The 27,559-nt window shown below is 46.1% G+C and overlaps 2 protein-coding genes, 1 long non-coding RNA gene and 1 pseudogene across 4 annotated transcripts in view; 2 read left to right on the top strand and 2 right to left on the bottom strand.

The window, feature by feature from the left end:
- Positions 1-24,413, bottom strand: part of LOC138786761 (zinc finger protein 84-like) — a 28,138-nt pseudogene extending 3,725 nt beyond the window's left edge.
- Positions 1-27,559, top strand: part of LOC138786728 (oocyte zinc finger protein XlCOF6-like) — a 622,195-nt gene that overhangs the window by 528,127 nt on the left and 66,509 nt on the right. The window lies entirely within an intron of this gene.
- LOC138786888 (uncharacterized) lies at positions 5,332-6,671 on the top strand. Its single transcript, XR_011362242.1, has 2 exons — positions 5,332-5,494; positions 6,559-6,671. It is a non-coding gene; the product is annotated as an uncharacterized lncRNA (long non-coding RNA).
- The window catches only part of LOC138787568 (zinc finger protein Xfin-like), a 52,984-nt gene continuing 42,572 nt past the window's right edge, over positions 17,148-27,559 (bottom strand). The window contains exons 15-17 of the mRNA XM_069964916.1: positions 24,349-24,414; positions 23,967-24,252; positions 17,148-18,991 (exon numbers count right to left, since the gene is read on the bottom strand). Of these exons, the coding sequence (XP_069821017.1) occupies positions 17,658-18,991; positions 23,967-24,252; positions 24,349-24,414 (1,686 nt within the window). The 3' untranslated portion in view covers positions 17,148-17,657. The remainder of the gene's footprint in view (positions 18,992-23,966; positions 24,253-24,348; positions 24,415-27,559) is intronic.

Here is a 27,559-nt window from a genome sequence, read left to right as displayed (position 1 = left end):
ATGTGTAGGGTGAGGGTTATTATCCTCTCGGCCATCTTGTCTCTGTCTCTCTCCATGGTTGATGGGTCGGTCTCTTATATAGAAGATATCAGCAGAGGATCCTGGAGAGTTGGGAGATGAGTGGAGAGAAGATGAAACAATGTAATATATCTGGTATCGCTCAAAACCAAAGAAAAAACACTTCATACCTAAGAATTAATAAAGTTCAGTCCTGAAGGGGTTAATCCTCCCGCTGTCCCCCAGCTCCTTCCCTCCACCTGCAGAGCTGTACAGGAGCCGTGTGCTTCCCCTGTGCTTCCAGGACCTGCCATGATGTCACAGTCATGTGATCAGTCACATGGAGGAGGAGTCACATGATCTGGGGCTGCTGCTCAGTGTATGGTAGCGGTAATGTCTAAATCCCATACTGTAAAAGGACCTGATGACATCACAAGGTCACGTGACTTCCTCAAGTCATGTGACTGTACAGCAGGTGTGGCTTATTCAGTTTAGCCTAGCTGGTCTACACGGTTGCCACAGGTTTGCTTCTCTCTGCAGGTCCTTTCCACAGGTAATGTTTAGGGGGACACAACAGTAAATATGACAATGGTGGGTGCAGTAGTACATGGGGAGGGGTGGAGTACAGTATAATGGTGGGTGCAGTAGTACATGGGGGAGGGGGTGCAGTACAGTAGTACATGGGGGAGGGGTTGCAGTACAGTATAATGGTGGGTGCAGTACAATATAATGGTGGGTGCAGTAGTACATGGGGGAGGGGTTGCAGTACAGTATAATGGTGGGTGCAGTACAATATAATGGTGGGTGCAGTAGTACATGGGGGAGGGGTGGAGTACAGTATAATGGTGGGTGCAGTAGTACATGGGGGAGGGGGTGCAGTACAGTATAATGGTGGGAGCAGTAGTACATGGGGAGGGGTGCAGTAGTACATGGGGGAGGGGTTGCAGTACAGTATAATGGTGGGTGCAGTACAATATAATGGTGGGTGCAGTAGTACATGGGGGAGGGGTTGCAGTACAGTATAATGGTGGGTGCAGTACAATATAATGGTGGGTGCAGTAGTACATGGGGGAGGGGTACAGTACAGCATAATGGTGGGTGCAGTAGTACATGGGGAGGGGGTGCAGTACAGCATAATGGTGGGTGCAGTACAGCACAATGGTGGGTGCAGTAGTACATGGGGGAGGGGTTGCAGTACAGTATAATGGTGGGTGCAGTAGTACATGGGGAGGGGTGCAGTACAGCACAATGGTGGGTGCAGTAGTACATGGGGGAGGGGTGCAGTACAGCACAATGGTGGGTGCAGTAGTACATGGGGGAGGGGTTGCAGTACAGTATAATGGTGGGTACAGTACAATATAATGGTGGGTGCAGTAGTACATGGGGGAGGGGTGCAGTACAGCATAATGGTGGGTGCAGTAGTACATGGGGGAGGAGGCGCAAGGAGGCACAATAGTGGGTGAAGTAGTAAATCGTGGATGTCGTGCATGGAGGCATAATGGTGGGTGCACCCCCTCCCCCATATACTACTGCACCCACCATTGTGCCTCCTTCCACCTGCTAGTGAACCCATTATATTTACTGTTGTGCCCCCTATAAAAATTTCCAGTAGAACGGACGTGCAGTGGCACAATTGGAGACGCAAACTCGTGGCAGCCGTGTAGACCAGCCAGGCTAAACTGAATAAGCCACGCCTGCTGTACAGTCACGTGAATTGAGGAAGTCATGTGACCACGTGACGTCAGCAGGTGTATTTACGCTATTGGATTTAGACATTACCATTCTCAGATCCGCCACTCTGTTCCCAAGTTACAACCTTCTCTGTATGTTGATGGATCAGACCTGACACCAGTATACAGAGAAGGTCGGAACTCTGGAATGGAGCAGCAGATCTGAAAATGGAATCAGCGCGACGGCCCGATTCCGTGAGTATGCAGCACTTATAGATTTACTTGCAGCCTGGACCAGTGAGGCAGGGGTTAAGGCTAGTAACCAGGCTGTGTCCTGAAGATGCTGCTTTCTCTCCCCTGTGCCTGTATCTTACACTGCACCCAGCCCAGGGGGGCACTTAACCCCCTTCCTTGCTGGTATGGGTGCAGTTTGAAGTGTCTGGCCCCCAGAGGGTTGAGTGTGGATACCATGCATCCATACTTAACCCCTTAGGTGCCAGACTGTAAGCAGCTATCTGTAAAGATGCCGCTACTGTAAGCAGTAGAACACCTGTCATAATGATGGGTGTTCTACTCCTGCCTTTTTTGTGCGTCTCTTTTTTTTTTTGTTTTCAGATAACGGTATCCAGAGGATTACATTGGTTTCTGTGGACTACGTCGATGGTCAGCTTTTTTTTTTTTTTTTTTTTTTTATAAAATGGTCAATGAGGGGTTTAGGGGTGGTTTTAAATTAAAAAAAATTTATCAATTGTGTCTTGTGTTTTTTTTTATTTGCATCACAGGCTTAGTAGTGGAAGCTGTCTGATAGACATCATCCATTACTAAGGGTGTTATTACATGGGCCGATGGGAGCCCGATAATAACCATTACACATCCCGATAATTGTTTAACAAGGGCAGCGGGGACATTGTTACTGATGTCCTTGCAGCCCTTGTTTTAACTGTATACATTACCTATCCAGGCTACAGGGCTCCTCTTCCTCTGTGCTTCTCACTGGGTCCCGCGCACTCCAGCTTCAGAGCGGCCTGTCTCAGCTGACAGGCCGCTCAGCCAATCACTGGCCACTGCGGTCCCGGCCTGTGATTGGCTGAGCGGCCTGTCAGCTGACACAGGCCGTCCTGATGCACGGGACCCAGGGAGAAGCACAGAGGAAGATTAGCCCTGCAGCCTGTATTGGTATGTATTCTTCTTTGCATATCGTCAGCCACGCACCGCTATTACACGTAGCGGTGCGTGGTCGGCGCCCGACAATTATAGGTCAGAACCTATATCAAGTATCAGCCGATGATCATTGTCTTTATTACACAGAACGATAATTGGCCGGATAGGGCCGATTATCGTTCCGTGTAATAGTACCCTAAGTTGTGGGTTAGTGTTAGTGATAAAATGGCTAACACTAAACACCCCCCCCCCCCCCCGGCTACCGTCCAGTCCAGGAGAGCCAAATTTGATGCTCCAGGACTAATGGCACCCGGCTCTTCCTAGTAATCTGGTAGCATTGGGTACTGGGGTAATATTGTGGGGGTAGCGTTAGCCATTTTATACTAACATTAAGCCCCGACTTTGTAATATATGCCGTCCACTACTAAGCCTGTAATGTAAAGAAAAAAAAAACAAGACACAATTGATAATTATTTTTTATTTGTAAAAACCCTCGTTGACCATTTTATAAAAAAAAAAAAACTAGTCATTAACGTCGTCCATGGAATCCAACATAGTCCTGGAAATACCGGTGTCTAAAAACCCCTCAGGGGGTTAAAAGGGTACTTCGGCCATTGGCTTTTTTCTGAATGCCCTGGGGGATGAGGCGGTGAACAGAATAACACTCACTTACCTTACTGGCTGCTCTCCCTCCCCATTCAGTTCTATCCGCAATTGCTGATACAACTGAATATACTGCTGGCAGGAGTTTCCTCTTCTGCCTCTGGGACTTCTGCCAGACCTGACAAGAGGAGACCAGAGCCCAAGAAGAAGAGCAGGAACCTGGACAGGTGAGCTTATCCCAAGAAATACAACCCCCATCATGCCCTGCTTAACAGTTCATGGTTTGAGTTGTAGTTTTGCAGCCTGTAGCTCTCCCGGTTGCGAAACTACAACACCCATCATGTCCTGCTGGCAGTTCATGAGAGGAGTTGTCGTTTTTCAGCTGGAGAGTCAAAGATTAGGAAAAATTGATTAGAGAGTCAGTCCATTAATAATAGGGGACAATGGCACAGTACATGAGGGGGACACAGTGACACAATGCAAGAGGTGGAGGTAGTAGCACATTACATGAGGACAGTGACAGTTCATTGGAACACGGTGACACATTAGAGGGTGTGACTTTAAGATGCATTCACACTATGGGATAACCCGCTCTGGATTCTGTTGCTCGCCCCCACTTGCGCGCATCTCCATTCTATGGTGAGGCAGATAACGCCATCCACCCAAAGAATTGACATGTCAATTCTTTGGATGGACGGGTGACTGTGTCTTATTTTTCTGTCTCACTCTGTACTGAACCCTCCTGTAGCTACAACAGATTGTGCAGGACCCTCCTGCATCTTAATCACATTGCGTAGGACCCTCCTGCAGCTTCATCACATTGATTTCCAACTTCCAGCAGCTCTTTCTTATATGGATTTGCTTTATCTGTGTTACTTATCTGCTAATTCTTCTTAAAGGCCCTATTCCACGGAACGATTATTGTCTGTATTCGGCTGACATCGACCGCTACGAACGATAATTGTCCTGTGGAATAGAGTGCAACGATCAGCCGACATCGTTCATGTCGGCTGATCGTTGCAGTCTCTTGTTTTTCAACATGTTGAAAAACAAGCGACTGATATAGCAACGATTTGCTGCCGTTGCTCTGTTGAATAGGAGCATCCGCAGCAGATGGTGCTGTATCCTATGGGCTGCCCGGACGATCTAGCGATCACCCGGGCAGCTCCCCGCTGCCCCTCCCGCACTCACCCACTCGCTGCAGCCGCGTTGAATAGCGGCGGCAGCGAGCGGGGAACGAGGAGCAAACGACCCGTGGAATAGGGCTTTTAGGATCCATTGTTTTCTCTTTTGGTGGCTTCAGAGACAATTACCAGTGATCAATAGAGCTAAGGGTCCATTACACAGGGCGACTATGAGCGGTTTGTTAAGCGAAACACCGATAATCGGCCCGTGTAATATCATCGTTTGGTTGCTTGGTTTTCACCAAGCATAAAATCCTCGCCCATTGCTCATACATGTATTGTGTAATAGGGGAGCAATGAGTGATGAAAGTGAAGGGACACACAAATAATCCAAATGATTGTTCGGGCAGCCACTTCCTCTGCCATCCGCACAATGTCTTAGCATCTAATAGCTTAGACAAACATTCGTCAGCATTTGGTGTTGTAATACCATGACTTACAATCATCTTCCCGGAACCATTTAATATTGTAACTTGAAGAACCACTGTTTAATAGTCTGATGACAATATCTGAAAGTGCGGCTGATATAACTCTATAACAGAGACCATTCCTGAGTGAGGAGGCTAAATCCCATCACTGAAAAGGACCTTTCCTACATGTTACCTTCATGGCATAGGATAGGTGGAAAAGGTCCTTCTGCAGTATGGGAAAGGTAGCGGCTAAAGTCAATGAGCCATAAGGACCTTGTGATGTCACAAGGTCATGTGACTTGTGTGGGAGGAGCTTATGGTTTCCCAGTGTTTCCTAGCAGTAGTGAGGAAGCAGCCGGTCGGGGTCAGTCAGGACTGTGTAGCTGCAGGGTCTGTCTGTGTCCCGGGCTTTCTGTGAGGTAGAAGAGACAGTAATGGCCGTGTGAGGAGTTTCTGGACATTGGAATTGGTAAGCTGCTCTCTGGGGGCATTTTTTATGAAGTTTTGCAGGGTCAGGGGTCTGTAGTAATGTGTTATGCGATGGTCTGCGGGGTCAGGGGTCTATATTAATGATATGTGATGGTCTGCGGGGTCAGGGGTCTATATTAATGATATGTGATGGTCTGCGGGGCCTGTAGTAATGGCGTTGTGCGATGGTTTGCGGGGTCTGTAGTAATGGCGTTGTGCGATGGTCTGCGGGGTCTGTAGTAATGGCGTTGTGCGATGGTCTGCGGGGTCTGTAGTAATGGCGTTGTGCGATGGTCTGCGGGGTCTGTAGTAATGGCGTTGTGCGATGGTCTGCGGGGTCTGTAGTAATGGCGTTGTGCGATGGTCTGCGGGGTCTGTAGTAATGGCGTTGTGCGATGGTCTGCGGGGTCTGTAGTAATGGCGTTGTGCGATGCTTAATCAGCAGCTGAGGGCCGCTGACGGGCTGAGAACGTCCTCCCTCCACAGTGGTCCGCCAGCGAGGGTGTCACTTGTCACCTGTTCAGCAGCTCCCCCATCCTCCCTGCGTTCTCCTCATTCTCCTTTCGGTGCAGGCAGAGTCTTTATCCAACACTGCCCGCACCGAAAGATGGAAGGAGAATGAGGAGAGCGCGCAGAGGATGAGGTGCCGGGAGAGGAGAGCGCGCAGAGGATGAGGTGCCGGGAGAGGAGAGCGCGAAGAGGATGAGGTTCCGGGAGAGGAGAGCGCGCAGAGGATGAGGGGCCGGGAGAGGAGAGCGCGCAGAGGATGAGGTTCCGGGAGAACACTGCCAGGGAGGGGGGGGGGGGCATAAAGCTATATGGGGGGGGCTATATGGCTCCAGGGGGACATGTAGGCACATGTATTTGGCTATGGGGGAGTGGGCATATCTGACTTCAGTTTTAGGCCCACCCCCTCTGTGCCACCAATCAGTTTTAGGCCCACCCCCTCTGTGCCACCAATCAGTTTTAGGCCCACCCCCTCTGTGCCAGATATATTTTATTGGCTCCTCTTTGGCGCCTCCAGTTTTTATAATTTTTTTTGTCTCTCTCCTCTTTGTTTTTCAGATCTCTATATCCAGAGCTTCCATATTCCGTGGACTAGATCGATGTTTTGGTTTAATACAACGGTCAATGAGAAGTGTGGGGGTGTTTTTATTTGAATAAAAAAACATTTTGCAGTTGTTTTGTCTTTTTTTCTTTACAGTATGACAGGGCAATTAAAAGAATTAATTTGATTAATCTGCCCAGAATTTGCTAATCGATTTTAGATTTTTATTTTTTTTTCCTTTTAATCGATTTTCTTAGGGTCCTATTCCACGGGCCGAGGAGGGCCCGATCAATGATGTAAACAAGCAGCGATCTGCTAGATTGCCGCTCGTTTACTGGGCCTTTTCCACGGACCGATGATCGTTGAGCGAGGGCTGCAGGTACATCGTTACCGATGTCCTTGCAGCAGCATACATTACCTGTCCAGGCTTCTTCTCCACGCTGTCTTCATCCCCGGGTCCCGCATGCTCTATCTTCAGAATGGCCGGTCAGCTGACAGGCCACACTCGGTGGCGGCGGTCCCGGCCTGTGATTGGCTGAGTGCTCCGCCAGCTGACCGGCCATTCTGAAGATAGAGCGCGCGGGACCCGGGGATGAAGACAGCGCGGAGAAGAAGCCTGGACAGGTAATGTATGCTGCTGCTGCTTGTCAAATCGTCGGTCGCCCACCGCGCACCGCTATTCAACCGTAGCGATGCGCGGTGGGGGAAAGATGATTTTAGGTCTGGCCCTAAATGAACGATCAGCCGATGACACGATCATCGGCTGATCGTTCTCTCTATTTCACCGAACGATAATTGGTCGACTCAGGCCAAATGGGGCCGATCCGGCCGATTATCGTTACTGTGGAATAGGGCCCTTAATCGCTCATTGGATGTGGGCAGCAGGCAGGTGTGTTGTTGGCGGCTCAGCTGCTGAAGCAGAGTTTGGGAAGGGAGAGCGCCCAGCAGTGTTCTCTGTCCTGCTGCTGACCCGCCCCATAGCTGGACGAGTACACGCATTCCCCTCCTAGCCGCACACGCCCCCAGTTTCTGGAGGAGGAGGCTGCAGGGACTGCAGGATAGGGTGACTAAAGCAGAGATGGTAGCATCACTGTGGTTACTGAAGCTATACAGCGGGATCGGGGGGGGGGGGGGTCTGCACTGTGCCCCACCCATCCCGCTGTAACCTGTAGTAACCGCGGCGATGCTACCATCTCTCTGTCCCAGTCACTCTATCCTGCAGTCCCTGCGGCGGCCTCCTCCAGTGACCAGGGGCGTGTGTGGCTAGGAGGTATGTGCCCTCCTGCCCCATTTCTAGTCACCAAGGTTTTATGAGGCCCCATGCAGTTGTTTTTGCTATGGGACCCCATGCCACCTAACTACACCCCTGCCCCTCATCTGTACCTGTACTACTATTACACCCCTCATCTATACCTGTATTACCACTACACCCCTCATCTGTACCTGTATTACTACACCCCTCATCTATACCTGTACTATTACTACACCCCTCATCTATACCTGTACTACTACACCCCTCATCTGTACCTGTACTACTACACCCCTCATCTGTACCTGTACTACTATTACTACACCCCTCATGTATACCTGTACTACTTCTACACCCCTCATCTATACCTGTACTACTACTACTACACACCTCATCTGTTCCTGTACTACTATTACTACACCCCTCTTCTATACCTGTACTACTATTACTACACCCCTCATGTATACCTGTACTATTACTACACCCCTCATCTATACCTGTACTACTACACTCCTCATCTGTACCTGTACTATTACTACACCCCTCTTCTATACCTGTACTACTATTACTACACCCCTCATGTATACCTGTACTATTACTACACCCCTCATCTATACCTGTACTACTACACCCTCATCTGTACCTGTACTACTATTACTACACCCCTCATCTGTACCTGTACTACTTCTACACCCCTCATCTATACCTGTACTACTATTACTACACCCCTCATCTATACCTGTACTATTACTACACAACCCATATGTACCTGTACTACTACACTCCTCATCTGTACCTGTACTACTACACCCCTCATCTGTACCTGTACTACTACTACACCCCTCATCTGTACCTGTACTACTACTACACCCCTCATCTATACCTGTACTACTTCTACACCCCTCATCTATACCTGTACTACTACTACTACTACACACCTCATCTGTTCCTGTACTACTACTACCACACCCCTAATCTGTACCTGTACTACTACTACTACACTCCTTATCTACTATACCTCTACTACTACACCCTACCTAGATGCAGGCACACAAAAAAAGATCTATCCTATATGGGGTACAGAGTTGCACATATTTAGCAGAACTACTTACACTGTTACACTGGGAAGCAAAATAGTATCTGATGCTGCAAGGAGAAAAATAGAGAATTGTCTAAAATATTTTAAAAATTGTGATTTTATTTTTTACAGGCTTAGTAGTGGAAGCTGTCCCTAGTACCTGGTACTGTGAAGAGCCAAAACAGATGCCCCTTACCACCCTGGTGTGTAGGGTCTCCCCATTTTCCTAACCAGCCATGTAAATAAAAATGTCAGCCACCTAACTGCAGCATATTAGCTGAAAACCAAGGAAAACATGCATCTGATAACATGCCCAAAATAAAATCTATACACTACCTTACATACAGGCCCAGTCATAACACCCGCTATAGAGTCCTGTACAGGCCCAGTCATTACACCCGCTATAGAGTCCTGTACAGGCCCAGTCATAACACCCGCTATAGAGTCCTGTACAGGCCCAGTCATAACACCCGCTATAGAGTCCTGTACAGGCCCAGTCATAACACCCGCTATAGAGTCCTGTACAGGCCCAGTCATTACACCTGCTATAGAGTCCTGTACAGGCCCAGTCATTACACCCACTATAAGGTGCTGTACAGGCCCAGTCATTACACCCACTATAAGGTGCTGTACAGGCCCAGTCATTACACCCGCTATAGGGTGCTGTACAGGCCCAGTCATTACACCCGCTATAAGGTGCTGTACAGGCCCAGTCATTACACCCGCTATAAGGGGCTGTACAGGCCCAGTCATAACACCCGCTATAGAGTCCTGTACAGGCCCAGTCATTACACCCGCTATAAGGTGCTGTACAGGCCCAGTCATAACACCCGCTATAGAGTCCTGTACAGGCCCAGTCATTACACCCGCTATAAGGTGCTGTACAGGCCCAGTCATTACACCCGCTATAAGGGGCTGTACAGGCCCAGTCATTACACCCGCTATAGGGTCCTGTACAGGCCCAGTCATTACACCCGCTATAGGGTCCTGTACAGGCCCAGTCATTACACCCGCTATAGGGTCCTGTACAGGCCCAGTCATTACACCCGCTATAAGGTGCTGTACAGGCCCAGTCATTACACCCACTATAGGGTGCTGTACAGGCCCAGTCATTACACCCGCTATAGGGTGCTGTACAGGCCCAGTCATTACACCCGCTATAGGGTGCTGTACAGGCCCAGTCATTACACCCGCTATAAGGTGCTGTACAGGCCCAGTCATTACACTCGCTATAAGGTCCTGTACAGGCCCAGTCATTACACCCGCTATAGGGTGCTGTACAGGCCCAGTCATTACACCCGCTATAAGGTCCTGTACAGGCCCAGTCATTACACCGCTATAGGGTGCTGTACAGGCCCAGTCATTACACCGCTATAGGGTGCTGTACAGGCCCAGTCATTACACCGCTATAGGGTGCTGTACAGGCCCAGTCATTACACACACTGCAAGGTCCATTAGCCTACTTGGATTTAGTATTATTTGGGATAATGTACTAGGTATATCTACCCATTTTGAGGTCCATTAGCCCACAATAGCTTGATAGGCCAGTTTTGCACGTACCGTATCACAGTGGATTTTATGCTGTGGGCCCGCATCAGAACTCTGCGGCGCCAAAGATCGTCTGGCCGGTACTGAAGTACCGGCCGGGATGATCTGTTGAGTGACCGTCCGCTCTGTGACCCGGCCGGGTCCCGGAATGGCCAGTCTCTTACGCCATGTGAACATGGCCTTAGAGTGAATAAGCTATTTCCAAGTGGATCTATGTACCTGGTACTTCTGCTCATTTGGAAATGGCTCATTCAATGTGAGCGGGTGTACCAGGTACATAGATCCACGTTATAAAAGAGCAGATGTACTGAGTACATAGATTCACTTGGATTTAGCATCCTCACACTAAGTTATTTCCAAGTGGATCTATGTACCTGGTATATCTACTCACCGTGAATTAGCTATTTCCAAGAGGGCAGAAGTGCCAGGTATATTGATCCACTTTCCAGCTAAATCCTATGAGTGATAAGGACCTGAGCAGTACGAAACCCTTGATGCACAATCAGTATAGATAGGAGTATATTTATTGCACGATATTACGCTAGTCATGTGCGATGTGGTGCGGTAATTATCAGTGATTATATAACCATAAACGGCTGGTTCAGGGTGTTTGGACCCTGATGCTGATGCCATTTGCACTGTTTCTGCACTATTGACTTATTAACATTGATTTTTAACAATTTCATAAAATTACAAATTAGTGTTGTTTATTTTTTTAAATATGCACATTTTTTAAAAAGAGAAAAAGTATACTGCAGTTTTAATAGAATGCCGAGCTCCTTCCTGAGAATGGACGTTATCCCTCACTGTGAATCCGCTAAATACTATGTTAGATCAGGACCTAAATGATAGGGAACAAACTGATCCTTACAGATGATAGAAAATAGGCAACTCCTACTGAGCCGGCTATTCTCCATGACTGCTGAGCAGGCTAAGTTCTAAGTGACATGACCACTAGGGGGCAAAAAGGTCCTTACCACTCATGGGAAATAGCCAGATCACACTGAAGGGGTCTATTATCCATGCTTCATAAGGACCAGGTCCTTACGGCTCATGGACATTAGACACAACCCTCAGTGTATGCAGGACTCTGCTGTGCTGGATGAGCTGAAGTGATGTGTGTGCAGCAGAGCCCTGTGTGTGATGTGTGTGGAGCAGAGCTGTGTGTGTGTTATATATGCCTGCAGCAGAGCGCTGTGTGTAATGTACATGTAGCTGAGCTGTATGTGTGTAATGTATATGTAGCTGAGCTGTATGTGTGTAATGTATATGTAGCTGAGCTGTATGTGTGTAATGTACATGTAGCTGAGCTGTATGTGTGTAATGTACATGTAGCTGAGCTGTATGTGTGTAATGTACATGTAGCTGAGCTGTATATGTGTAATGTGCATGTAGCCATGTAGCTGAGCTGTATGTGTGTAATGTACATGTAGCTGAGCTGTATGTGTGATGTACATGTAGGTGAGCTGTATATGTGTAATGTACATGTAGTTGAGCTGTATATGTGTAATGTACATGTAGTTGAGCTGTATATGTGTAATGTACATGTAGCTGAGCTGTATATATGTGTAATGTACATGTAGCTGAGCTGTATATGTGTAATGTACATGTAGTTGAGCTGTATATGTGTAATGTACATGTAGCTGAGCTGTATATGTGTGTAATGTACATGTAGCTGAGCAGTATGTGTGTAATGTACATGTAGCTGAGCTATATGTGTACACAGTAGAGCTGTATATGTGTAATGTACATGTAGCTGAGCTGTATGTGTACACAGTAGAGCTGTATATGTGTAATGTACATGTAGCTGAGCTGTATATATGTGTAATGTACATGTAGCTGAGCTGTATGTGTGTAATGTACATGTAGCTGAGCTGTATATGTGTGTAATGTACATGTAGCTGAGCTGTATATGTGTGTAATGTACATGTAGCTGAGCTGTATATATGTGTAATGTACATGTAGCTGAGCTTTATGTGTGTAATGTACATGTAGCTGAGCTGTATATGTGTAATGTACATGTAGCTGAGCTGTATATGTGTAATGTACATGTAGCTGAGCTGTATATGTGTAATGTACATGTAGCTGAGCTGTATATGTGTAATGTACATGTAGCTGAGCTGTATATATGTGTAATGTACATGTAGCTGAGCTGTATGTGTATAATGTACATGTAGCTGAGCTGTATATGTGTAATGTACATGTAGCTGAGCTGTATGTGTATAATGTACATGTAGCTGAGCTGTATATGTGTAATGTACATGTAGCTAAGCTGTATATGTGTAATGTACATGTAGCTGAGCTGTATGTGTACACAGTAGAGCTGTATATGTGTAATGTACATGTAGCTGAGCTGTATGTATATATGTAGCAGTCTGTAGTGAGGGGATCTCAGAGAGGATGGATGTTAGGATAAATAAATGAAGATATATCCTGTCACAGGCCGAGTGGTAATAGACGGATACCTAAATAAGTAATTCCTGTTTGGGCCCACAAAAAAATTCAATTGAGAACAGGTGTTGGTAAGTGATGAAGTGATATGAAGTGGCATCAGGAAGGAGTTTGTAATCAATTTATAGTAAACTTTAGAATATTCCGGTATAATATTTATACCCGCAGGGATAGAAATAGTGGGATTACGACATATTAAAGCGACTCTGTACCCACAATCTGACCCCCCCCAAACCACTTGTACCTTCGGATAGCTGCTTTTAATCCAAGATCTGTCCTGTGGCCGGTCGGCGGGGGATGCAGTTATTGTCCGCATCGCGGAGCTCCGGTGCCCGGCCGCTTCCTGGTGTCTGACGTGACATCTCAGCCAGTCAGTGACAGAGGCGGGATCTGAGCTGACTTGAAACGGATCCCGCCTCCTTCACTGAGTGGCTGAGTGGACCTGAGACGTCACGTCTCGGGCCTGCGTCAGACAACCGGAAGCGGCCGGTAACCGGGCACTGGAGCACCGCGATGCGGGAAGCGGGGAGGTGAGTGGACGTCTTTTCCCTCGGCCACCTCCTCCCCAGTCCCAGCAAAATAAAGTGCCGCCCCGCTGGAGTAACCCTTTAAACTGGCAGCCCTGTGTCAAACTGACGTGGCCTAGAGTGTGTGGGCATTAGGCTGGCACAACCTGACGGAGAGTCCCTCCTCATCATTAGGAATGCTCCAGGCAGATTGCCTCCTATTCCCCACCTGTGTCAGCACGGCACATGGGCTGGATCGTTAAGGCAGCTGTGCAATGTTCAGACAGGAGAAAATGTTCTAGGGGCATTCCTAATGATGGAGAGGGTGGGCAGGAGGGACGGAGGGGTGGTGCAAAGTTAGGGCACAGATACTCTAGGCCACGGCCATTTGGCACAGAGCTGCAAATTTAAAAGTTTTTTTTTTAGGACAATAACTGCATCACCTGCCTAACGGACCCCAGGACAGATCTTGGATTGAAAGCAGCTATCCAAAGGTACAAGTGGTTTGGGGGGGACAGATTGTGGGTACAGGGTTGCTTTAAAGATTCAATGCATACAATAAACAGCATCAAGGCAAAATCTCCCCACGCAGGGGATCAAGTACATTGGATACATCCTCCAGGTTCGGAAAAAAAAACATAAGACCAAGAAAGAGGAAACAAAAAAACTAACAAACAAACGGATATACAGTATTAGCATACAAGGTCGTTCAAGTGCCTGCAGGATTTAAACAAGAAGGGTAATAGGGTCCCTGGGGGGTGGGGTGGAGGGTTCAGCTCAGGTATAGGTACGGAAGATTCCATTGCTAGGAAGCTAGACGGAGCATTGACAGTAGGGATGGGGTGGTTGCGTAGTCTAGCCATGGTTGCCAGACTGCGGTGTATTGTCCGAGTGTGTCAGTACGGGTGGCTTCAATTTTTTCATAGAGCACGATTACATTTACCATGTCAACAACCGCTTGGACTGACTTTTGTGACTTTTTGATCGCTTTTTATTACATTTTTTCTAGATTTGATGCGACCAAAAATGCGCAATTTTGCACTTTGGGATTTTTTTGCGCTTGTGCCGTTTACCGTGCGAGATCAGGAATGAGATAAATTAATAGTTTGGCCGATTACGCACGCGGCAATACCAAACATGTTTGTTTATTTATTATTATTTATAACATGGGAAAAGGGGGGTGATTCACACTTTTATTAGGGGAGGGGGCCTTTTATTAATAACAACACTTTTTTTTTTACTTTTACACTTATACTAGAAGCCCCCCTGGGGTTAGGGTTATTCCCCCCCAGGGATGGCTGCATACAAGTAATGGGATGCAGCTGTCAATTTTGACAGCTGCATCTGATTACTTTATTAGCCGACACGGCGAACGGACTGTGCCAGCTAATAGCCGCGGCACGGGGCTACATGTGGCACCTGGGACCATGCGGCCCTGCCCTGATCACACGTAGGCGGCCACAGGTACGTCCAGGGTCGCCTAGGGGTTAAAGGGAACCAATCACGCTAAAATTGGCCATAAGGCTAACGAAACGTGCTGGTACATCACCCAGCACGCTTCCCAAACATACCCTTATAGCCGCATGCTGACGTCACTGGGGGGGCCTCATTGCACGTCAACGTCTTTACTATGCTGCGCATGCCACAGTGCAGCCGGAGAAGACGCTGCTGAACTGCGCCTGCGCAGTGTAGTACAGCAGCGGCTTCTCCCGCTGTACTGCGCAGCATAGTAAAGACGCCGGTGCGGCCGACGTGCAATGCCTTGCCCCCCCTCAAGTGACATCAGCATGTGGCGTGATTACAGCGCAGGAGCCGGCCCAGGACTGTGACTACTTGAACAAGCCACCCGCTCACTGTAACTACTTGGCTGGTAATTTACATACAGCGCGGGAGATTATTAAACTAACTTTGCGGTCTGTATGTACAGGGGATGCAGGCTACAGGGGTATGTTTGGGAAGCGTGCTGGGTGATGTACGTTTCCTTAGCTTTATGGCCAATTTTAGCGTGATTGGTTCCTTTTGAAGCCTGTATATACCTATGGAGGACACTGGGGGAGGGGCATGGGCACGGTCATCTTATGGACAGAATCACCACAGAGCAGGACAGCACAAACTGGAGGAGGGGAGCCTGATTATAGTTCTATGGGGTACACAGGGAGCTACTGTCAGTAAGTGCAGTGAGTACAGTTACTTATATTATACATTGAAATATCTATATAATAAAAATGAAAGTCTGTCTGTCTGTCTGTCTCGTATAGACTTCCAAACGCCTGAACCGTTTGACCCCAAATTTGGCACAAAGATACATTGGGTGCCCGGGAACGTTAGAGCGAAGGTCCCGTCCCCGCCAGATGTACAGGAGGGGAGGGGGAGGGGGAAGAGCAGCGCCCCATAGAAATGAATGGGAAAATCTCCACACTGCACACACAGGTGATATAATTAGCTGCAGCTGCCCAGAGAAAACGGCATTTGGAGCCTTAGCAACCAATAGGATTACTACTTTCATTTTCACAGGGAGTTGTGGTTGCTAGGGAAGCTGCCTCACAACATCCACAGTAATAACTGGTAGACTCCCTACTCCATCTATACAGTACATGTATATACAGGACCCCCTACTCCATCTATACAGTATATGTATACAGGACCCCCTACTCCATCTATACAGTACATGTGTACAGGACCCCCTACTCCATCTATACAGTAGATGTATACAGGGCCCCCTACTCCATCTATACAGTACATGTATACAGGGCCCCCTACTCCATCTATACAGTACATGTATACAGGGCAGAATTACCAGCTGCTGCTGCCCTAAGCACTAAACCTGAGGACGCCCCATCTTCACTCACCAATTAGCATCAGTATAGGTAGATTGGAAGGTAATAGCTTCAGACGTCACATTCACCACTGCCACACCAGACCTGACCAATACCGCCACACTGTGACTGCATAACACCGCCAGACCTGACCAATACCGCCATACTGTGACTGGATAACACCACTATACCAGACCTGACCAATACCGACACACTGTGACTGGATAACACCGCTATACCAGACCTGACCAATACCGACACACTGTGAATGGATAACACCGCTATAACAGACCTTACCAACACCGCTATACCAGACCTGACCAATACCGCTATACCCCCCTCAAAAAGACACCAGATTTTCTGGCAAGTCTGAACGGAAGGGTGCTGCCCCTCTGCAAGGTGCTACCCTAGGCACCAGACCATGTGTGCCTAATGGTAAATACGACACTGCAGGTATACAGGACACTACATGTATACAGGACCCCAAACTTTACACTACAGGTATACAGGACCTCCACCAACGATATACTTCAGGTATACAGGACCTCCACCAACTATATACTACAGGTATACAGGACCCCAAACTATACACTACAGGTATACAGGACCCCAAAACTATACACTACAGGTATACAGGACCCCAAAACTATACACAACAGCTATACAGGACCTCCACCAACTCTATACTACAGGTATACAGCACCTCCACCAACTCTATACTACAGGTATACAGCACCTTCACCAACTCTATACTACAGGTATACAGGTTCCCAAACTATATACAGGTACACAGGAACTCCACCAACTATATACTACAGGTATATAGGACCCCAAAACTATACACTACAGGTACACAGGAACTCCCCCAACTATATACTTCAGGTATATAGGACACCAAACTATACACTACAGGTATACAGGACCCCAAAACTATACACTACAGGTATACAGGACCCCGAACTATATACTACAGGTATACAAGACCTCCACCAACTATACATTACAGGTATACAGCACCAGCTATATACTACAGGTATACAGGACCCCTGAACTATCCAGTGCAGGTATACAGGACCTTCACCAACTAAACAGGACTTTCCAAAATATCCAGTACAGGTATAAAGCCCCTTCCAACTATACACTACTGGTATACAGGACCTCCCTCAACTATACACTACAGTATACAGCCCCCCCCCCCAACTACACACTACAGATATGCGGGACCCCTAAAAACTATACACTGTAGTTATACAGAACCCATCCAACTATGCACTACAGGTATACACTAATTCCACTGATTAACTCAGATGAAACAATACCTTCAGATTGGCCTCCTGGGCACCTTAGAACAAATCTAATTAACACACTGACACTTTATACCTGGGCAGCGCCAGGTAAATATTCTAGTTTTACTATAAAATACGGATTTTACTTCATAATTATTTTGAATTCTTTATATCCATTTAGCTCATTGTGAGCAAGACATTGGCTTCTCCCTTTTGTGAGTTCTTTGATGTTGATAAAGACTTGCTTTCCGATTAAAACATTTCTCACAATCTGAACATGAAAATGGCTTGTCCCCTGTGTGAGTTCTCTGGTGGGCAACAAGATTTGATTTATGAGTAAAACTGTTCCCACATTCCGAACATGAAAATGGCTTCTTCCCCGTGTGAGTTCTCTCATGCATAACAAGAGCTGATCTCCGAGTAAAACATTTCCCACATTCCGAACATGAAAATGGCTTCTCACCTGTGTGAGTTCTCTGATGCAAAACTAGAACTGATCTCTGAATAAAACATTTCCCACATTCCAAACATAAAAATGGCTTCTCCCCTGTGTGAGTTCTCTGATGGTCAACAAGAACTGATCGCTGAGTAAAACATTTCCCACATTCCGAACATGAAAATGGCTTCTTCCCCGTGTGAGTTCTCTCATGCATAACAAGAACTGATCTCCGAGTAAAACATTTCCCACACTCCGAACATGAAAATGGTTTCTCTCCTGTGTGAGTTCTCTGATGGTCAACAAGATTTGATTTATGAGTAAAATCTTTCCCACATTCCGAACATGAAAATAGCTTCTCCCCCGTGTGGGTTCTCTGATGCCTTAAAAGTTCTGATTTCTGATTATAAAACTTCCCACATTCCGAACATAAAAATGGCTTCTCCCCTGTGTGAGTTCTCATATGTGCAACAAGAACGGATCGCTGAGTAAAACATTTCCCACACTCCGAACATGAAAATGGTTTCTCCCCTGTGTGAATTCTTTGATGGCGAAGAAGATTTGCTTTGTCAATAAAACATTTTCCACAATCTGAACATGAAAATGGCTTCTCCCCTCTGTGATTTCTTCGATGGATAACAAGTTCTGATTTCATAGTAAAACATTTTCCACATTCCGAACATGACAATGGCTTCTCCCCTGTGTGAGTTCTCTTATGCGTAACAAGATCTGATCTCTGAGTAAAACATTTCTTACACTCTGAACATGAAAATAGTTTCTCACCTGTGTGAATTCTTTGATGGCGAAGAAGACTTGATTTGTCAGTAAAACATTTCCCACAATCTGAACATGAAAATGGCTTCTCCCCTCTGTGACATCTTTGATGGATAACAAGCTTTGATTTCTTAGTAAAACATTTCCCACATTCTGAACATGAAAATACCTTCTCCGCTGTAAGAAATTTTTTATGCGTAAAGCATGAGGGTGTATCTGGGATAGTGGACGGCTCCTCATATGTATCTTTTGTGATATGATCCTCTGAGGAGATCTGATGTCCCCCTGAGCTCCTGGTAGAATCATCTGCAAAGGAGAAAACACAATTTCTCTTATTTCCCAGTAATAGAAGCTTAAACATATTGCAGACATGGAAAGTTACTCTTTTTTATGTAAAATAATAAGAATGATCAGATCTGTTCCCATCCACAGGAAATGTCAGGGAGAAGAATATAGAAGCTGGAGGCCGGGGAGATGACGTCCTTAGTAGTAAAAGTAACGGAAACTCTTCTCAAATAAAAAATAGGACTATTGACCCGTATATACTGATAACCTGCTGGACCATAACCAGCATGGCGTTACTGGGGGTAAATCACCGCCTTGTCTCTCATTTTCTGCATAAGTCACTTGGTGCAGTGATGTCACCTACCCGGCCGGCCTCTGGCTACATAAGTCTTTGGTAAGTGCTCAGAGCCTTCCAAACTGACCCCTGATGAAGTCACTGCATTGACGAAACGCGTTGGGTCTCAGTCAGGACACCGGGTCTCATGGTCATAGGGTGATCAGACGTACTTTTCTGTGATTTGTGCTTACCTTTCTGACGCTCCATTACATTTGTGTATTTATATTATGTTTTAGTTTGAAGCACTTATAGCACTTTATATTACAGCACTTTTTTACACTTGGTTGTTTCAGGACTTTGTGATAATCATTGATTCACTAGTAGAGGATATTTAGAGGTAAAGTTCTGATATTTGGTAGGGATGGTCCGAACCCACCGAGGTTCGGGTTCGGCTGAACCCGAACACTCGGCATCGGATCCCCGCTGTCTGCCCGCTCCGTGCAGCGGGCGGATACAGCGGGAGGACCGCCTGGAAAACTGGGATACAGCCTATGGCTATGGCTGTATCCCAGTTTTCCAGGCGTTCCTCCCGCTGGATCCGGCCGCTGCACGGAGCAGGCAGACAGCGGGAATCGTTATGGAGGGTTCGGGTTCATCCGAACCAGGTTCGGACCATCCCTAATATTTGGGTATATTTATATTTTTGTATTTATTTCATTGTATTACTTTGAACGCCAGTCTGTGTATTTTACTATACTGCACAATAAGATAGAGTCATTCTTTTGACCATGAGGAAAGATATGTTTTTTGGTGTTGCCCTGATGTAGTGAGAGGACTATCATATCCTCTCACTCTCTGGATTGTCTATACACCTATATGGTTTTTTAATTGTTTTTAATCATGTTTGTTATGGTGCTTCTTTTTGCTTTGTTGTTTTTCTTTTGAATCATGTATATATAAAAATTTGATTACACATTCTATTTTGGAGGTGTGCGCTATCATGGTGTTTAGCGTGCTTCTTTTTGGTGTGGTTTGATTCATTTGGACACCAAGCTGCACCCCCATTAATACTAAACTGTTAGGTGAGCTCCCTCTTCTCTTTTGTATTTCGACAGAGCCTTCCAAACAGCTCTCTGGATGACCCTCCCCCAACACGGGACGTCACAGCCACAAAGGGCAAAGTATTACGTCTGTTAATCTGGAGTTGCCGTCAGTTTCTGTATAAGCTAAAATATATTGGGAGAATATAGGACCAAACCGTCTACGCTGAATAGTGGTGGGAATAAAGGGCCATGAGGTCTTGTCGGAGGCCTTTCCTGCATCTTAACTAAGTATAATGCTCAGAGGTCATGAGGGGTCACAAACTCGATCATTGAAAAATTCTCGACTCTAATAACAAGCACTCTATAATTTTAGCGCTCGCTCCGCACTACTTTGTGTTTGTGATCTTTTTTTGTGCAAAGAAAAGACTCAATATCATCCCGAAGGGAACATGGACCGCGGTTCAGTGGTATAAATAATGCTGATTTAACCATATTAATTCTTAATTATAGTGAAATATTCGATTTGATTGGATTGGATTCGAATACCTCCCAATATTTGACTATTCGAACGAATATCAAATCCCATTATAGTCTATGGGAGAAAAATTCTTGAGACCTGGAAATCAAGATTCGACCACTAGGAGGTCACCAAGTGCCCAATGACACCCCAGGAAATGATGCCAACACCTCTGGATGCATATGGGACAGCAGGGGAAGCATGCCTGGGTACATGAACGTAAAGTAGAAGTGTACCTTTCGGTCTAGCGGTACTTGCCTACGTATTAGGTGGTGTGTAATATTAGTGTATGTTTGTTTCTTGTTTATTTAGTACACTTGTGAAATACAATTATTTGCAGAGTTATATATTGCCCAGCCAATGATGTGAATTGAACACATGAATATATTGCATATACAGTGGGGAAAAAAAGTATTTAGTCAGTCACCAATAGTGCAAGTTCTCTCACTTAAAAAGATGAGAGGCGTCTGTAATTGACACCATATGTAGACCTCAACTATGGAAGACAAATAGAGAAAACAAATCCTGAAAATCACATTGTCTGATTTTGTAAGAATTTATTTGCAAAATATGGTGGAAAATAAGTATTTGGTCAGTAACAAAATTTTATCTCAATACTTTGTTATATATCCTTTGTTGGCAATGACAGAGGTCAAACATTTTCTGTAAGTTTTCACAAGGTTGGCACACACTGTTGTTGGTATGTTGGCCAATTCCTCCATGCAGATCTCCTCTAGAGCAGTGATGTTTTGGGGCTGTCGCTTGGCAACACAGACTTTCAACTCCCTCCAAAGGTTTTCTATAGGGTTGAGATCTGGAGACTGGCTAGGCCACTCCAGGACCTTGAAATGCTTCTTACGAAGCCACTCCTTCGTTCCCCTGGCGGTGTGCTTTGTATCATTGTTATGTTGAAAGACCCAGCCCCGTTTCATCTTCAATGCCCTTGCCGATGGAAGGAGGTTTGCACTCAAAATCTCACGATACATGGCCCCATTCATTCTTTCATGTACCCGGATCAGTCGTCTTGGCCTCTTTGCAGAGAAACAGCCCCAAAGCATGATGTTTCCACCCCCATGCTTTACAGTAGCTATGGTGTTTGATGGATGCAACTCAGTATTCTTTTTCCTCCAAACACGACAAGTTGTGTTTCTACCAAACAGTTCCACATTGGTTTCATCAGACCATAGGACATTCTCCCAATACTCTTCTGGATAATCCAAATGCTCTCTAGCAAACTTCAGACAGGCCCGGACATTTCTTGCCTAAGCAGTGGGACACGTCTGGCACTGCAGGATCTGAGTCCCTGGCGGCGTAGTGTGTTATTGATGGTAGGCTTTGTTACATTGGTCCCAGCTCTCTGCAGTTCATTCACTAGGCCCCCCCGCGTGGTTCTGGGATTTTTTGCTCACCGTTTTTGTGATCATTTTGACCCCATGGGTGAGATTTTACTTAGAGCCCCAGATCGAGGGAGATTATCAGTGGTCTTGAATGTCTTCCATTTTCTAATTATTGCTCCCACAGTTGATTTCTTCACTCCAAGCTGGTTGCCTATTGCAGATTCAGTCTTCCCAGCCTGGTGCAGGGCTACAATTTTGTTTCTGGTGTCCTTTGACAGCTCTTTGGTCTTCACCATAGTGGAGTTTGGAGTCTAACTGTTTGAGGGTGTGCACAGGTGTCTTTTTATACTGATAACAAGTTTAAACAGGTGCCATTACTACAGGTAATGAGGGGAGAAGAAGTTACAGGTCTGTGAGAGCCAGAAATCTTGATTGTTTGTAGGTGACCAAATACTTATTTTCCACTATAATTTGCAAATAAATTCTTACAAAATCAGACAATGTGATTTTGGGGATTTGTTTTCTCATTTTGTCTCTCATAGTTGAGGTCTCCCTATGATGTAAATTACAGACGCCCCTCATCTTTTTAAGTGGGAGAACTTGCACTATTGTTGACTGACTAAAAACTTTTTTTCCCCACTGTGTAATCTCCACTTTCAGTATTACGCCACTATCAGACTATCAACTATAGACTTTAAACACAATATAACCGCTTTGTAGATCAGAAGAAATACTCGAACAACCTATTTCCTCTACATGGACAGAAAGCCAAACACTGCGCAAATCAGTAGAAGCGAGATAACAGCTATATTATCCGCCCCACACACTGTATACAGCTGTATCCACCGTATCAGTGGGTATACACACTGTGTATGTCACAACAGCTTGTAAATGTCTGTTTTTCTATAGTTTTAGCACTAACAAGGGCTTTTGGGGGTCCCTTCCTACCTAACTTAACCTAAAACCTTCCTCTCCCTGCAGACTTGTCCCTCTCTAGCTCCAACCAGCAAGTGACACGAATCTCAAATCACAATTCTTTTATTCAGGAGGTCACATGGTTTACCCAGCCAATCACAGTTAGAGGTTTTTTTTTAAAGTCCTGCCTAATCCTAGTGCCTGTCCCTACCCCCTGCATGTTTATTGGCTGGAAAAAAGTGCCAGGGGATGTGGGAGGGGAAATTGAATTTTTACTGCATTTTAGCATGAATATTCGACCACAGTCGAATACCTTGAATAGCGTACTATTTGATCGAATACCTGTTCGATCAAATAGTATTCGCTCATCTCTATTAATTACATAACTGCTTGTGATCACATTCCTTGTTGAGGGGTCACAAACTCGATCATTGAAAAATTCTCGACTCTAGTAACAAGCACTCTATAATTTTAGCGCTCGCTCTGCACTACTTTGTGTTTGGGATCTTTTTTGAGCAAAGAAAAGACTCAATATCTCCACAAAGGGAACATGGACCGCGGTTCAGCTGTATGTAGAACGCTGATTCAACCATATTAATTCTTTAAAAAAAAAACAATTTATGTGAGTATATTATATAACTGCGTGTGATCACATTCCCTGTTGATTTCTTAAAAAAATAGTCGTAACAGGTACGCTGTAAGATGAGGACAGTCACTATAGAAGCAGCAGCATGATAGTGATATATTGTCCGCTGGGACTGTGCTGTATATTAGAATTTAGGCTGAATGATTATATAGCTGGAAAACTGACAGGACACAGAGCTTATAATATTCCACCCAGAATAGTTACAGCCGGTGACTAAAGAGAATGTGTGACTGTTCCCTGCATTTAGTGGTCACTACTCACCTGGGCGGTTACCTGTAGTGATGTCCTCCTTATACTGCTCATCACTGCTGTCATCTGTCTCCTCTTCTTCTTTCATCATCATATCTGTAGCATTAATAGAGTTCATATCCTTCCCTGAAGTGATATCCTCCTTATCCTGCTCATCACTGCTCACATCTGTCTCTTCTGACGTTATGTCTGTATCATTACTAAAGTTCAGATAATTTCCTGTAGTGATGTCCTCCTTATACTGCTCATTACTGCTAACATCTGACTCTGGAGCAATAATATTTTTCCCCTCTTCATTCTGATTCATAAGATGTGAGAAAAATATTGTAGAAGTCATCAGACAGTAAAAGAAGTCAGGTGGGATGTACAGATCATAGGGAACATCTCCATCTACCTGATCCTGATCCTGTGGAAGAAGAGGACGGGGACATCTCTCTGGTGCTGTTCTCTTACTGGATCTGACTGGAGGGAACACATACAGAGACTGAATTCATTCTTTCCATCCAGATAATACAGAGAGGAGGTGTGTATATAGTCCTGTCTATTACCTGCTGATGGGAGGGGCTGCTGATCCTCCAGCATCACATCCTTGTACTGATCCTTGTGTCCTTCTACATACTCCCACTCCTCCATGGAGAAATAGACCGCCACGTCCTGACACCTTATAGGAACCTGACACACACAATGATCACACAGTCATCCCCCCCACCCCTCCAGTGGTGTTACTGTATAATGTCCCAGCATTCCCAGCAGCCACAGTCTCACCTCTCCACTCAGCAGCTCCACCATCTTGTTGGTGACTTCTAGGATCTTCTCTTCCTCCATTTCCTCATGTATCAGGGGCCCCGGGATTGGGCTCAGGGTTCTTCCCCATCCTTCACACCCAGGGGCCCCACAGCGCCCACTAGAGGACTTCTTCACTACTGTGTAATCCTGTGTATGGAGAGACACATTACTATCACTCCATCCATTCCCAGAATCCCTCACCTCTCCAGTCCTATCCATCTGTTATTCCATAGATAAGAATGATGTCATGATGACATCACTCCCAGAATCCCTCACCTCCCCAGTCCTATTCATCTGTTATTCCATAGATAAGAATGATGTCATGATGACATCACTCCCAGAATCCCTCACCTCTCCAGTCCTATCCATCTGTTATTCAATAGATAAGAATGATGACATCACTCCCAGAATCCCTCACCTCTCCAGTCCTATCCATCTGTTATTCCATAGATAATGATGTCATGATGACATCACTCCCAGAATCCCTCACCTCTCCAGTCCTATCCATCTGTTATTCCATAGATAATGATGTCATGATGACATCACTCCCAGAATCCCTCACCTCCCCAGTAAGCAGGAAGAGTATGTGTAGGGTGAGGGTTATTATCCTCTCGGCCATCTTGTCTCTGTCTCTCTCCATGGTTGATGGGTCGGTCTCTTATATAGAAGATATCAGCAGAGGATCCTGGAGTGTTGGGAGATGAATAGAGAGAAGATGATACAATGTAATATATCTGGTATCGCTCGAAACCATAGAAAAAAAACACTTCATACGTAAGAATTAATAAAGCTCAGTCCTGAAGGGGTTAATCCTCCCGCTGTCCCCCAGCTCCTTCCCTCCCCCTGCAGAGCTGTACAGGAGCCGTGTGCTTGGTTGCATCTAAATCCAAGTGAATGTACGTACCCGATACTTCTGCTCTTTTATAACGTGGATCTATGTACTTGGTACATTTATTCACTTGGATTTAGCATCCTCACACTGAATCAGCTATTTCCAAGTGATTAACTCCTTAGTGACCGCCATGCTGCCTTTTCACGCCGGTCACTAATGGGCTTTATTCCATTAAAAGGCTGCGGCAGTCCGGGGGATCAGCTGTCAGTGTGACAACTGACCCTCCCCCCCTGAAACTACCCGCAGCGGAGGATTCTCCGCTGCGGGTAATTTGACCCGTTAAATGCCGCTGTCAACCCATGACAGTGGCATTTAACGGTTCCCGGTGGGTCCCAGTCGGCACCGTGGGTCACTTACCCGATCGCGATGTCCCGCGGCGCCGTCCAGTGTCCCGTTGTCTCCATGGTGATCCGGGGTCCTAATGAAGGCCCCCGGGGTAACCATGGAGATGCCTCATGCTGACAGGGGTGGCTGTGGCTATTGCCTGTCAGCATGAGGCATGATACAATACATTGCAGTACCCAATAAAACATTACATAAAAGTAATCAAAAACACAAATCCTATACATATTTGGTATCGCCACGTCCGTAACGACCCAATCTATAAAACTATATCAATAATTATATCGCACGACACACCCTGTAAAAAAAGTATAAAAAAAAACAGTACCAGAATAGCTATATTTTATCAATCTGCTTTAGAAAATACATTATAAAAGAGTTTAAAAAGTCATATACATATAAAACTTGGTATCAATAGAAACTACAGATCTTCCCGCAAAAAATAAGCCCCAAACCAGCTCTGTCGCGCAAAAGATAAGAACGCTATGGATCTTGCAATGCGGTGACAGTTTCTATTGCGCCAAAGTGATAATAGTTAAAAAAAACCTACACAAATGTGGTATCGCCGTAACCGTAGTGACTCAGAGAATACATGTATTATGTTATTAGTGACCGCCGATACAGATTTTTACGGCGATCACTAATGGGCTCTATTCTGCTGCCATCAGCTCTTTCTGGCGATGGTGCAGAATATTGCAACGGCGCTGGTAATGCCCACAGCCCCCTCCTCTCAGCTATCAGAGGTAGCTGAGGGGTTGGGGCAGAATGTGGGGTCAATCCCGGCCGGTCCCCTCACCGGCGATCGCCGTTATTACCAGTATAACGGCGGCCAACGGTAACGGGCATTGCCAGCGCAGCTGAACGCTTTCATCTCTTCTCACTGTGAATCCACGGTGAGAGGAGATGAAAACATGTCCCCCCCCCCCCCCTGTCCCCAGAATTAACCCTAGTGACCTGGTCACTGACCCTCCCCTCCCAGGGCGGTCATCTGATCCAAGAAGGCCGCCGTCATCACTGTAAAAAGACTCTGTTCACAGTGATTGATTCCTAAAAATGATCAAAGATAGCTTGTTCCAAATGGTGCCGGCATTTTTTTACCCATGTCACCAAAGTCAAGTGTCCCGGATTAGCCGTAACCACCCCAGATTGCCCGTCACCTCCCCAGATTACTCGTCACCACCCCAGATTGCCCGTCACCACCCCAGATTGCCAGTGAACACCCCCAGATTGCCCATCACCACCCCAGATAGCCAGTAAACACCCCCAAATTGTCCATAACCACCCCATATAGCCAGTAAACACCCAGATTGGCCCACACTGCTCGTAACCACCCCAGATTGCCCATAACCAACCCAGATTGGCACAGACTGCTCGTAACCACCCCAGATTGCCCATTACCACACCAGATTGCCTGTCGCAACCTCAGATAGCCAGTAAACACCCCGAGATTGTCCATTACCACCCCAGATAGCCAGTAAACACCCACATATTGCCTGTAACTAAAATGACACTCCTTCTCTTCTGAGCCCTGCTGTGTGCCCATAAAGTGGTTTATGCCCACATATGGGGTACCATTGTACTCAGG

The sequence above is a fragment of the Dendropsophus ebraccatus genome, chromosome 3 (genome assembly GCF_027789765.1).
Source record: "Dendropsophus ebraccatus isolate aDenEbr1 chromosome 3, aDenEbr1.pat, whole genome shotgun sequence".
NCBI lineage: Eukaryota > Metazoa > Chordata > Amphibia > Anura > Hylidae > Dendropsophus > Dendropsophus ebraccatus.
Note: the sequence above shows the minus strand (reverse complement) of the source record. Positions and strands in the feature narration are given on the sequence as shown.